Here is a 12,496-nt window from a genome sequence, read left to right on the forward strand (position 1 = left end):
AGGAAGGCCGGTGCCCGCGCGGGGAAGCGACGCCCTCGCCCCCGGGAGCACGCGCCTGCGCGCCCCGCCGGCAGCTGGGCACCAGCGGCCCCCGCGCCAGTCCGCCATCGCGGCTCGCAGACCGGGCGCCGCGTCCCCGGCCGTGCCCGGGACGGCGCGCAGCGGGACCCCTCGTCCCCACGGCACGGCCGCGTGAAGCCGGAGGCGGCGCCTGCCGCGGGGCGGCAGCAGCCTCGCTGCAACCCCCCCCCCCCCCAACACAAACCCTCTCGGCAGCTCCCAGCTCATCTGGGCTCCAGGCACACACTGAGTCACAGGCAGCGAAGGCTGCGAAGCGCCCGGCGGGGCGCCAGCGACGGAGCGAGGGACTCGGCCGCTGCCCCCAGCCCCGGGCGGGCAGGGGGCCCGTGGGCTGCCGCACGGGGCGATGCTGTTCCGGGAGCCCCACGGAGCCGGTCCCAGAGGGGTGCCAGGGAGGAAGCGTCCGGGCCCTTCACTGTGGGGTCTGGGGTGCAGGCGGAGCGAGCGCGGTGCCTGCACGCCGCGCTGAGCCCCCCCTCCAGCGTGCACCAGCACGTTACACCCGGGTGCCCGCGCGAGCCAGGCTCGGCCACAGCAGGCTCCGCGGGGGAAGAGGGATGCAAGCAAGGCAGAAAACCGAGTGGGTCCTGGTGCTCTCGGTACCTCGAGGCTTTCCAGGAGGGCAGGCAGGACGGTGCCGGGGAGCTGGGGCTGGCGCAGCGCCCGCTGCAGGGCTGTGCGCCCGCTCCCAGGTGTGCTGCCCCACACGCGCACGCTCGTGGGGGCCCCCGCAGCGCAGGCACGTGGATGCGTTCCCGCAGGAATACGCTCGCCAGCGCACACACGCCCCTACGTGCGCCCCGGCACAAACACCAGTCCGCTCTGCTCCGCTCCTCCCGCTACCTGGAATTAGCGCTGAAGTAACTTGGCAGCAGGCAGCAACGCGTTGCTCTAGCCCAAGACGTGAGGCAAAGGTGTTGGTGTGCAAACGGACCCAAACAGCCCAGGCAAACGCCACCCCCTCCCCCGCCAGGGTGCCAGCGGGGGCTGCCATCGCCTCCCCGCTCCGCGGCGCGGCCCCTCGTTTCTGCCCTGCCGGCCTCGAGCTGCACGCATCCCCTCCGCAGGGGTCTGTGCTGCGCGCCGGCAGCTGCCCGCACACGCTGCCTGCCCCACACCAGCGAGGGGGAGCAGGGACACCCCGCGTCCACAGCGGCTGCTCCCGGGCGCCGCCAAGCCCGCGAGCGCGGGGAGGCAGCGCCGCAGACCACCCACCCGCAGGGGGACTCCGCGGCTCCTCGCCTCCTCGCTGGCTGGGATCCCGGCCCCGCTCCCGCGGGACCCCCTGCTGCCAGCCAGTCTCGGCCACACGCAGCCCAACTTGCCCATGGCGAGCTGCCAGGCCGCGACAGCCCCAGGACCCCCCGTGCGGGGCAGTGTGGGCGAGGAAGCAGGATGAGCGCCCACACAACTCCGGGCGCCAAGCCCAGGCCCCTACCCACCCCAGTGACGAGCCCCGGGGGGTTGTGCCCGGCCAGCAGCACCCCAGCACCAGCAGGGCTGGGCCGGTCGCTCAGGTCCCCTCTTGCAGGGAGCTCAGCTGGCAGCGCAGAGGTGCCGCTGCGTGGTTTCCAGCCCCGCGAGGCAGCCTGTGCCACGTGTGCGCGTTGCCTGACGGGAGCCTTGGCACCTCAGGGACTCGGCCACTTCTCCAGTGCCCCATTCCCGCCCTATGCAGGAAAAACCTCCCCCTCGGTGGTAACGAGCGGCTCCCCCTCACGGCAGGGACTGTGGCAGGACTTGGGACCAGCCAACACGTGCTGCTGCCAGATGCCACAGTGCCCGGCTGCTTTTGCTCCCAGGTCTCCGATCGAGCTGGACACCCGCATTTTCCTGCCTGTTCAAGGCTTGCTGCCATTTCCAGAACTTCAAAAAGAAAGCATAACCCTTGGTTTCCTCAAGAAACATTTTAAAAGAGCACTTGGTGCTGAACGACCTGCTTGGGACTGCTTCCAGGAGACACGCTCTGCACAGCAGCCTCTGCTGTGCTGGGAAAAGCTGCGCACTCAGTGTACGGCAGTTGGGTGTCTGCTCTGAGAGCAGAACAGAGCAGACCTCCGAGAAGCGTCACCATCACTAACCACCACCAGACAGGAGGGACTCAGAGGTTTAATTGGATTCTTCCTAGTTGTGCAAGGTACAAAGGATGACCAAAAGGGAGGACATGGGCAATGACAAGAACCCTATTAAAAAAAATAGTCATGTGTATTTGAGAAAAATAAAAATTCAAGATTAACCCCAGCCCAGTACCATAAAAATCTTCTGCATGTACAATGACTATTACTATATACACATTTAAAAATAAAAGCCCAGAGGCTGAAGTGCGATTAGCAGCACCACAGCTGTGCTTTGTGGTAGGGGAATCCATAAAGTGTTTGTTTTTTAAATTAAAATATAAATAGAAGCACTTGACATGCCAAGAACGAAGTGGGTTACATCCTCCTCTGCACACCAAGTCAGAGTGAGCAAGGCCACCCCCTACCAGTAACAGCTATAAACCTTCATGTGTCTGAATTCACAGTGCATCAGCCGAGGGACGGCCAGGGTTTGGCACCTCGCTGCCACAGCTGCTACATCCCGTTCTTCACCAGCTCGTGGATCCCATTCTCGTCGATAATTAAAGGTGCACGAAACTCTCGGTCTTTCACGTACTTTTCCAGGCCCTAACGGAGCAAGAAGTGGCTCGTTAGGAACCTGAACGCTGCTCATCCGTGATCAGCGGCCAGTGGCTGGGCAAACGCCAGGGAGCTAGGGCACAGCCCCGGCTGCCGAACGGCCCCGCTCTCGGGGCCCCCTCTCGTGCAGGGGTGGCACCTGCAACGGGCAGCTCACAGCGACGCTGCCCTGCAGCTGCTACTCCTCCTGCCTACTAAGTCGGCTCTTCCAAGCTGGAATGAGAGCCCGACTACGTGCAGGGCTCTACGCTGCAGTGAAGTCTAGCAACAGCATTGCCCAGGGCCAGTATGCCCCAGGCTCCCAGTCCAGCCTTTCTAAGGGCCCAAAGCAGCAGCTGACGGGCCGGCGTTTCTCGGAGAGCAAACCAGCAGCCCGTATCACCTGCTCTGCGGATCTGCTGAACCAGTCACAGACGGGCTCCGATCTTGAGGACAAGAAACCACTCCTGTGTTGGAGGCTTGGGGGATACTAGCCCAGCTCTGGTACTGGAAACTTCACAGTGAATTTGAGTTACACTTTTGCCGCTAACCCTCCTCCCTACCCAGGAGTCACAGGGTGTTCAAACAGGCCACTGCTGCACACGTGCCCTGTGAGCCTCCCCACGAGGCTGGCTAATCTGCAAATGCACTTTGAGAGTGAATACTTACTTCTCCTCCATAGGAGATAAGGGGAGAAATTTCACACTGGATTGGCAAGTCACTTGCATCCTTCAAACTGCAAAGAAGAAGTCATAAGCATTAGTCATTTCATGCCAGGGAAAATGGACCAGAGCCCAAAGATCTCGCAGATGCCAGCACACACTGGGTCAGCAGCTGGCTGCCGTGTGCTGCGCACAGGCAGCTGCCAGCCCCCCACACCCCGCCAAGGCAGAGCTCCCCCAGGTTAGTCAAGCCTCGCACGCTCTCCACTTAGGTGCTAGCTGAAGTTTAGATAATGGCAGCAGCTGAGAGGGTGAGAGTTTTAGATGGAGCTTTACCATGGATCAGTGTTCCCTTCCACCTGTGAAACTAGAGCAGTACGTAAGGCCTCTGGTCCACACCACAGCCCCGCTGTATTTGAGGCTGCTTATAAACTAATCATCCCTTCCTCATCCAGCATCCCCGGGACACGAGAGGGGTGCACTCAGTGGGCCCCAGAGCACCCTCCTGCTTCATCGGTCACAAAAGACTGTTTTCATAAGCTGGTGATAAAAACTGTGGACCCACGCCAGGGCTGCCTGTCACTGCTGGACCCCGAGCCCGACCGGCGAGCAGCTAGCGCAGCACTGCTGGGAAGGGTCCGCATGGGGCCCCCAAACCTGCCATGCTGCTATCGAGCCTTTGGAAGGCCCCCCGGCACGCTCCCCTCATCCAGCTGACTCACAAGACTCGTCCAACTAAGCTCCCAGTTCCAAGCACAGCGGAATCAGTACCAGTATCAGGTACCAGTGCGGTACCCCAGGGATCCCCTTGACATCTGCCTGGCATCGCAGGACGTTGCCTGCGACAACGCTCAGTCCCCTCAGGTCTAAGCTCATCCCTGCTGCCACGCGTTAGGTCAGCTCTCTGCTAAGCTGTGAGTAAATACAACAACTTAATTCACCTACTCTAATCTAGTTCTTGCACTTACATTTTCCTTAGCCTGACTCACTTTAAGATAATCATAAGAAAAGCTGCCATTAGCTGCAACCTTTATCCTACATAAAAACTAGGGTGACAGCCTATTTATATATGTGAAAGCACTTTAAGTCTTAATTAAAAGATTGAAGTGCATGCGTCAAAAAGTAGAAGACTTCTCTTCAAAGTGGCATCCAGAGGGTGGAAGATAACAAGGTTTCTTATTCCCCAACTCACTGACACTTCTCAGCTTTAATTCCTAGAAGTCTAGCCGATGTTCCCTGTGTCTACAGGAGAACGTACTGTTACTACAGAAGTTGCTTGAACATTTCTGTAAACTTTGGTTTGAAGCACCTAGCAAGGGGCTTTCACTGGTTTTGTGGCCTGGATCTTCAAAACTCAATACCTGAAGTCACATAAAAAATAGCTGATGGCCTACAGGAAGGGTTACATGTGCTATGTCAAAGCCTGCTTGACATTTACATAACATTTTATCCAGTTTCAGGATAAAATTCAGTTTCCTGGATGGCTGGAACAGCTAAAGCACTGAGTAGGATTAGTCCAGGCAGTGCTACTCTGGTGGTAGCATGATGAACACAGGACTGTGATGACTACTGAATCCGGGAAGAAGGGAAACTCCAGTGTATTTCACAACAAAGGTGACTTTTGGGAGCTGCTTCCAATAAGCAACAGGCTCTCTGCCATCCTGCATGTTCTGGGTGGAAGGAGACGTCACTGCATCTCGACTCCCCGGGGGAGTGCCAAGGCCAGCAGAGCACACCCCACACCCACAGCCCAGCGTGCTCAGCCATGGGAGGTCAGGGAAGAGGTGGCCAACCCATGTGCCGCTGAATAACCCAGCTGAGTCAAGCCCTAGCCAGGCTACATTACACACAGATCAAACAGTTGAATGAGCTGCAAATCCCTGACCAGATCCTTGCAGGCACTACTGAGCCCTGAAGAGCAGAAACACCACCTTCGACTCCAAGCCTCACAAGCTTGAAGGTCCTGGCTCCTACCGACCTTACAGGAGGCTGTACCTAAGGCATATGTGCTACACAGCAGATCTTTACTGCGCCCAGTCACTTGGAAACACTCTGCCCAAGACAGAGTGTCCATGTGGGACAGCCCTGACTCTAGAGACAGAAGCAATAATCCCAGTAGGGTCAACGCTGGGCCTCTGGTGGGTGAGGAGCTGTGGCAGGACATCCTGCAGGAGGAGCCATAACCATGACTCTGTGTGCTCAACATGGACATGACACCTCCCTGCTCTGGTGGTCCTGATGTCCCCTTCAGGCTCTGAGCTCCCCCATGTCACTACCTGATACAAGCAGAGGGAGTGCAGCTAGAGTCCGGCTGGCTAAAGCCTCTCCCGCCCCGACGTATCAGCACAAAACCCTTGAAGTTATTACCATACGGTTCCACCACGCCTCTGCAGAAAGGAGTGCAGGGAATTAGCAGATGCTACATACCACCCATTACCACGAGAAGCAACATCTACAGGATCCTTTAGTAAGACATGCCCCACTCCCAGCATGCACCCTGGAGCCCGTCCATCCAGTTAGTGACTACTAGAGCCCAGTCACCAGCACGCTCCCACCATAGCCTGTGCAGCAACTGCAGTCTGGTGCAGCAGTTCGCCTAGCCCATTAGTACCTAAGCACAGCCCCGCCACCATGCACTGCAGCCCAGCTACACTGTATAATTACTTGTCATTGACATCAGCTGGGATGGCATCTGACCTTCCGTTTGTGACACTATGTGGGAACAAACGAGCGTTAACAAGGATGGGAAAAAACAGAGCAGAAGAACTAGTGTGAGGTATGCTATTCTCCAGGCCTTCCCTCATGGCTTTAGAGGCAGCAGAAAGCCTCTCAGCTGAGGGATGCCACAACCCCAGCCTGGCTGCTGCACAAGTCTGGTAGCACATGTGGGTTGTAGGAAGCCGTGTCCTCCAAGCTTGGCTGTGCAATGGAGTCCTTCACAGGGGTTGAAACAAGAAGGAAAGCTTCTGCTGACTCAGAGAGAGCACACCCTTCCAGCCGCAGCACAGGCTGCCACAAGAAGGGCCCCCAACTAGTGGCTTTAGGCAATACTGGAACATTGTTTTAGGAGTGTGAAAACAGGGGAGGGCTGGGAATTGACGTTTTATACCATGCCCAAACACAATACACAAGGTTCTCCAGCTTGAAGGAGAGCTCCTCACCTCGCTTACCCTGACCAGGAGGGCAGGATCTAAGCCAGCAACCATAACTTGCAGGAAGGCAAATGACTGCATGGGTAGTAACAGGACCAGTTGCTTACCGGGGAATGGCGGGGATGCGTGTACCGTTTTCATCCACAAAATGGCCCCCTGCATTGAGAACCCAGCGATGATGCAGAGACATCAAGGCATGTCGAGCCGTGGTGGGATTGTCCTTCCCGTTCTGGCTGTCCGCGTTCTTCAGAGGAGAGAATTCGTCCTCACGCAGGACTTCATACACCACAAATTTCCTGGGAGGGAGGGAAGAAGGCATGGGAAGTTCAGGTTCAGAGAACACGTCTGCTCCCTTTTGCTTTGGCTTCTCTGCTCCTAGGCTGGTGGAGCCAGGGCCACGGACACCCTGTAACCTGTACCCACCAGTAGTCCTCACAACCACAAAGATGCTAAGAGGACCCAGATGTCCACAGAGGAGGCTGGCACGTGTGCTGACTGAACAGGATACCGAGATCACAACATGCAAACACAGCATGTGCTGGCTGTGCTCTCGGAGAACAGTTCAGAGAGTCCCATCACTCAACTTCCCCAGCTTCCAAGAGAGACCGTCATAAACGCAGAGGGGCTGTAGGGTTAGGAGATACCAGGCTACTGCCCCTCAGGCCCAGGAGCTGTGGCCAAAAAGCAGGAAGTGACTGAAGCTTAACTAAGCAAAAGGCACACAGCTACTGTCTCTCCTACTGCTGCTATCCACAGTCACATTAGGACACGTTACCGGCTGCTGCTGAACAGCATTCCACCCCATCCTGACCCCAGGGTGTCACCTGTGGACACAGCCCCCCTCACCCCTGGAAGTCTCAGAGCTTTCAAGGGAGAGCAAGTAGCCTGCTCACTGCAGAGGGTAAACAGCAACGTACTTGGAAAACTGGAAGATGTCAAAAACAAACTTTTCCATCTTGATCCCATTGGGCTTTTCAGGTTGGATCAACTGCCCAGTAGTGATGTCCACATGTGTGATCTTCTTCTCAGCTACGTGGTGCTGCAGCTGCGGCTCATAAGTGCTGCGAGGCCAAGAAAGAGCTGTCACTCACACAGCCAAGGCGGCGCTTCTCCAGCTTGGAAACAACTGCTGCATTAGAAAGGCAGCTCTGCCCCTCACACCCAGGCGTCCCAAAGACACGGGTTTCTCGTCCCTGCAGCAGCCAGACTAGAGATGACCCTGCATAGCTCAGTTCTGGCACGGAGGGAAATCTTGAGTAAGGGATCGTGCACAGAGACAGGGGTCAGGTCACGGGTGCAGCTGCAAGGGCAGGGGACAGACATTAGACACAGAACAGAGCACGTGGGCTTCGTCCCAGCACGCGCATCCTACAAACAGCTGGAGCATAAGCAACAGACAGCAAGGCACAGGCGGCCAGAGAGCGAGCTCTGCTTCAGCGTCAGCGCTCCTCCTCAAGCATGCAAGCAGACGAATGCTCCCCGGCAGGCCCATACTTGACTACATCTTTCAGGAAGGACGTGGTGAAGTAGTGATTGGCAATGTTGCCTGCGTTGAAGAGCAGTCGTCCATCCGGGCCTCGTTTCTGTGCCGTGGCCAGGGAGATCTCGCTGTACTCCACCACCTGGTACACACCGTCCACTCTGCACACCACGCCAACCGGCTCCGTGGGGTTGGTCTTCTCTACCACCTGCCCAAGGGAAGTGCAATCAGTAAAAGGCCTGTATTTGGCTGTCCCCAAAGCACCATGCTTCAAACGCATCCTTTTTTATCTAGCAGCTCCAGGCATTTTCCTATGTGAGGAAGCAGGGCGAGAGGAGGGATACAGATGCTGGAGCCCTCCCCTCCCTTGTAATTCCAGCAATGGTCACCAAAGGTGGCCAGACACCAGGACTGGGGGACAGGCACCAGGCACATCCAGAAGGCATAGGCCTGGCCTAGCACCAAGCCCTCACGTGGCTGATGGGGGCATGGATATTTTTAGCATTCAGCGCACGCGTGAACAGCCAGCTTGCTGCACATCATTAGCAGATGGCTGCTGTCTCAGCAGAGCTGTCACCCACAGGGCTCCTTTCGGTCATCACCTGATCATATCCTAGCACCTGATCACATCCTAGCACCTGCAAGTAGTCTGTGGAGATCTTCCATCCTCCTCTTCCTCATACCTGACAGACCTCCCAGTTGGCAGGGTCCCCTTCCACAGCCAATTCCTACCAGTCCAGTAAGAATCACTCTGCCATTGTGGGGCAGTGCTCAGGGAGGCTGGGCTTTCTCCCTTCTTAATTTAACATTTTATTTTCTGCTGCTTCTACTTGCGCCAAAAGGAGGAACTACTTTCCCTTTCCCCGGCTTGCATAGGGAGAGCTTCAAGGCCAGTGAGCCCTATCATCTGTTTGCAAAGCTCGTCCCCAGGCCAGGCTCTAAGCCAAGCCCAGCCCAGTGCAAACATAAGCGCACAGCCCCTTTCACTGTTTATCTAAACCTGAAGAAAAGCTTCAGGTGTACAAGGTACACACAAAACTAAGGGCTTGGTGCAGTGTCAGAAGTCAGCTGCACCCACTGTAGCTTGGTCGGATATCCAGGATGTCACAGCTGGGGACACCTAGCAGCCTGCAGAAGAGTCCCTGGGTACTAAGATTTCCCAGAGCTTCCTGGACAACAGCTACCCAGTGTTCCTCAAGTTCAGGTGGGAAATAGGCAGGCCAAGGCTCCCCAGCAGCTCTTGGCCCTGGGGACTAGACAAGCTGTGAGCCATGAGGCTGTGCTAGCAGAACACGTCTCTTGAAGGGCCGGGAAGGAACAGCACACAGCATCTCCAGGGCTCCGACCGGCCCAGCGCCTGCAGGCACAAGAGCTGGGTCTTGCCAACAGCATCTCTGACGGCCAGGTGCAGGCAGGTGGTGTGTGGACCACAGTCAGAACCAGATCTGAGGGGCTTTTGGGACTCCAGAAGCACTTGCTTCTGGAGGAGCACCCAGTGCTCACCACTTCCTTTTGACTGTAGCAGATTGGCAAAGGAAGGGCCAGGGAAGCTGGGCCAAGTATCAGGACAGATCCCCGTGGAACAAACAGGCCACATAACAGCTCGGGATGGAACCACTCCCAAAGGAACGTACCCACCTGCCTCAACAAACAATACCTTGGCACCGCAGTCCGCTTCCTTCTCCAAGCAGAACCCGATGAATGCGGGGTCAGCCACCTTCACCAGGATGTTGTCCACGCAGTACACATGGACACTCTGCACACCCCTCCGCTCCATGTCGTCCATGATGCCATGCACACCTAGGGCCCGGTAAAGGCCCCCGTTCCCATCTGAAGGGGGGAGAGAGCATCAGGGCCACAGCAATACCTAGCTGTCCTGCTCAGTCACCCACATCCACATTTGTCCTCTGCAGACGTGGGACACCAGAAAGCAGTTGTACCCCGCTCCTCCCTGCTGTGCAAGACACCTCACAGCCTGTACCACCCAAGAGCCAACTTACACTGTAAACAACTGCCCTGAAGCAACCTCAAGCACCCCAATAGCTTTGGAGGGGATTGAGCTTGCTGACATAGGAGAACACTAAGCTAGTGAAAAAAAATAACTGTTTGCTGAGCTGGGGGATAAAGCAGCACCTGTGAGCTGAGAGATCAGCTCTGCTGCCTCACATATGTTTGCCCTCAGCACTGCACCTAAAGGCATCTCACCGCCACGCCTCTCCAGTTCTTGGTCACAAACCTGGGGCCATGGAAATCTTGCCCTTCTCTTCTAGAAGAATTTTCCCATCAAATCCCATAGCTGGTAACATCCCCTGCTGGAAGAAGATCACGTTTTCTTTCTTTAAGCCAAAATACTGGTGCTTCAGGAAGAATTCCTTGGTGGACTCCATAGTCCGGCCGCTTGTCATGATGTACCTGCCGCAGCACACAAAAGCCCTAATCAGCAGGAAGGCCAGGGCAGGGCCTGATACCCTCCACCCCAAGCACGCCAACCTGCTTCAGCCCACCCCACACAGGGCACTCCCTTCTCCCCCAAACCTTCCAAAGGAAGGTGACCCTCAGCAGATCCTCCTCTTTGGCGGCCAAAAGAAGGGTCCCACCCCTGCCCACAACTCCTATCTCCAGCCTCCCCACCCTCATGCTGCTGATGGGACACCCAGCTGCAACAGGCAACTCCCTCTCTGACGCAGACTGCCCAAATTCCCGCTTGTGCCCACAGTAGTGCCTTTGAGCCAGCATCCCCCCTCGCCTCCCAGCTCCCCGCCCTTCTCTGCCAACCTCTCCAACTAACTGGCCACAGGCAACCTGAGAGGCGCTTCTGAGTGCTGCTGAGACCAGACCCATCAACTTTGAGGGGATCTGCTAAGGTTGGACCCACCAGCATCACCAAGGCTTATGCCAAGGAGGCCTCCACCAACCCTACGGGACCCCGACCCACCAATACCAACCCACACGGCCTCGACCTGACAGCGTCAACGGGGTCCACGTCGACAGGCACCCACCAACGCAACCCGTGCCAGCCCGCGAGGTCTTGGCCCACCGAGACCAGCGGGCCCGAGCCAGCACCGCCCGCGGGGCCCGCGCCAGCCCCTTACCAGGGGATGTGGCAGGCGCTGCCGTGCTGCTCCTCGGCCAGCTGCTGCAGCCGCCGCAGCCGCTGGGCCTGCAGCTGGAAGAGGGTCTTGCGGGAGAGCAGCCCCACGTCGCACATGCCCTTGGGGTAGGGGACGCCGAGGCGGGTGCCCTGCCCGCCGGCCAGCAGCAGCACGGCCACGCGGCTCCCCGCGATCTCCGCCAGCCCTGCGCGCGGGGGAAAGCACACGCGTGGGGCCCGCCGCGCCGGCACCGGCACCGGCTCCGGCTCGGCCCCGCCGCGGCCCCGGCCCGCCCGCACCTACCGCGGCGCTCCCAGCGCGGCAGCAGGCCGCGGTCGCGGGAGGCGCTGCCCAGCACGTCCCGCGGCACCGGCTCCATCCGCGCGTCCGGCCCCGCCGCCGCCGCCGCGGCCCCGGCCCCGCCGCCGCCCTGGGCGCGGGCGCGGCGGAAGAAGCCGTTGAGCTCCGCCACGTCCATGCCGCGCAGCTCGGCCGCCAGCGCCCGCCGCGCCGCGCCGCCCAGCTCCGGCCAGAAGCGCAGCACGTGGCCCTGCCCGCCCGCCGCCAGCCGCCGCGCCAGCGCCGGCTCCGGGCCCGGCTGCGGCTGTGGCTCCGGCTCCGCCATGCCCGCCCGCCCGCGCCCTCTGCGCCGCCGCGCCCCCGCCGCGCCCCTTTTGTACCCCCGCGCCGCCAATGGGAGGCGGCGGCGGCGCGGCCCGCGCCCTCACTGGCTGCGCCGGGCCCCTGAAGGGGGCGGAGCGCCGCGGCCGCGGCTGCGTAAGCGCCGCCGCCAGTCCAATCCGCGCGGGGGGCACGTGGCAGCCCCCCGCGGCGCGGCCAATGAGAGCGCCCGCTCCGAGGGCGGGGGGGAAAGAGCAGCAGCGAGCGCCATGGCAACGCCCGCCACGTCAGCTCGGGCCCCCTAACGGCAGAGGCGGCGGCTGCGGGAGCACCGGCCCCGCCCCCCCGCGGCAGGCCCCGCCCCCCGCGGCAGGCCCCGCCCCCCACCCCCGCGAGTGGAGCCGGGCCGCGGCCCACGCGAGGGGCCGCCCGCGGCTCGGGCCGGGAAGGGCTTTTCCCGTAAGAGCCCCACCCGCTCGCAGCTGCGCCGGGGCCACGTCAGACACGCGCGGCGCCTCCAGGGAGCCCCAGGCCCTCCAGTGCCTCCCCCAGGCCCCGGCAGGAGGCCGGCACCTCCCACGGGAGGCCGGGGGAGCCGAGGGCTGCAGAAAGAGCGGGCGGGGTGCTAGCGCGGTGCAGGGGCCGCAGCCACTCTGCGGTGCCCCTCGGGGATCCTTCACCCTCGGATTAGAGGGCGCCGGCGGCTCGCCCAGCCGCTGCCTCGCCCCCACCCGCGTCCTTGCCTTGCTCCAGT

General features: G+C 59.8%; 1 protein-coding gene across 1 annotated transcript; it reads right to left on the reverse strand.

Annotated features, from left to right (window-relative positions):
• Positions 1-2,174: 2,174 nt before the first annotated feature.
• Positions 2,175-11,746, reverse strand: UAP1 (UDP-N-acetylglucosamine pyrophosphorylase 1). The gene is made up of 10 exons (XM_062581664.1): positions 11,425-11,746; positions 11,122-11,326; positions 10,266-10,441; positions 9,687-9,859; positions 8,044-8,237; positions 7,467-7,610; positions 6,657-6,845; positions 6,062-6,109; positions 3,405-3,471; positions 2,175-2,744 (listed from the first exon to the last, which is right to left on the reverse strand). The coding sequence occupies exons 1-10, from the start codon at positions 11,744-11,746 to the stop codon at positions 2,652-2,654; spliced, it is 1,611 nt and encodes a 536-aa protein (XP_062437648.1). The 3' UTR covers positions 2,175-2,651.
• Positions 11,747-12,496: the final 750 nt, after the last annotated feature.

Source organism: Rhea pennata, chromosome 8, assembly GCF_028389875.1.
Source record: "Rhea pennata isolate bPtePen1 chromosome 8, bPtePen1.pri, whole genome shotgun sequence".
Taxonomy (NCBI): domain Eukaryota; kingdom Metazoa; phylum Chordata; class Aves; order Rheiformes; family Rheidae; genus Rhea; species Rhea pennata.

What these genes read in the sequence shown, in the direction of transcription:
- UAP1 (XM_062581664.1), bottom strand. Translation starts at nt 11,746, where the DNA reads ATGGCGGAGCCGGAGCCACAGCCGCAGCCGGGCCCGGAGCCGGCGCTG. An exon ending in AAGCGGACTGCGGTGCCAAG is followed by an intron (nt 8,238 to 9,686) that starts GTATTGTTTGTT and finishes TCCCTTGGGCAG; the next exon opens with GTGGTAGAGAAGACCAACCC. An exon ending in TTATCTCCTATGGAGGAGAA is followed by an intron (nt 2,745 to 3,404) that starts GTAAGTATTCAC and finishes TTGCTCCGTTAG; the next exon opens with GGCCTGGAAAAGTACGTGAA.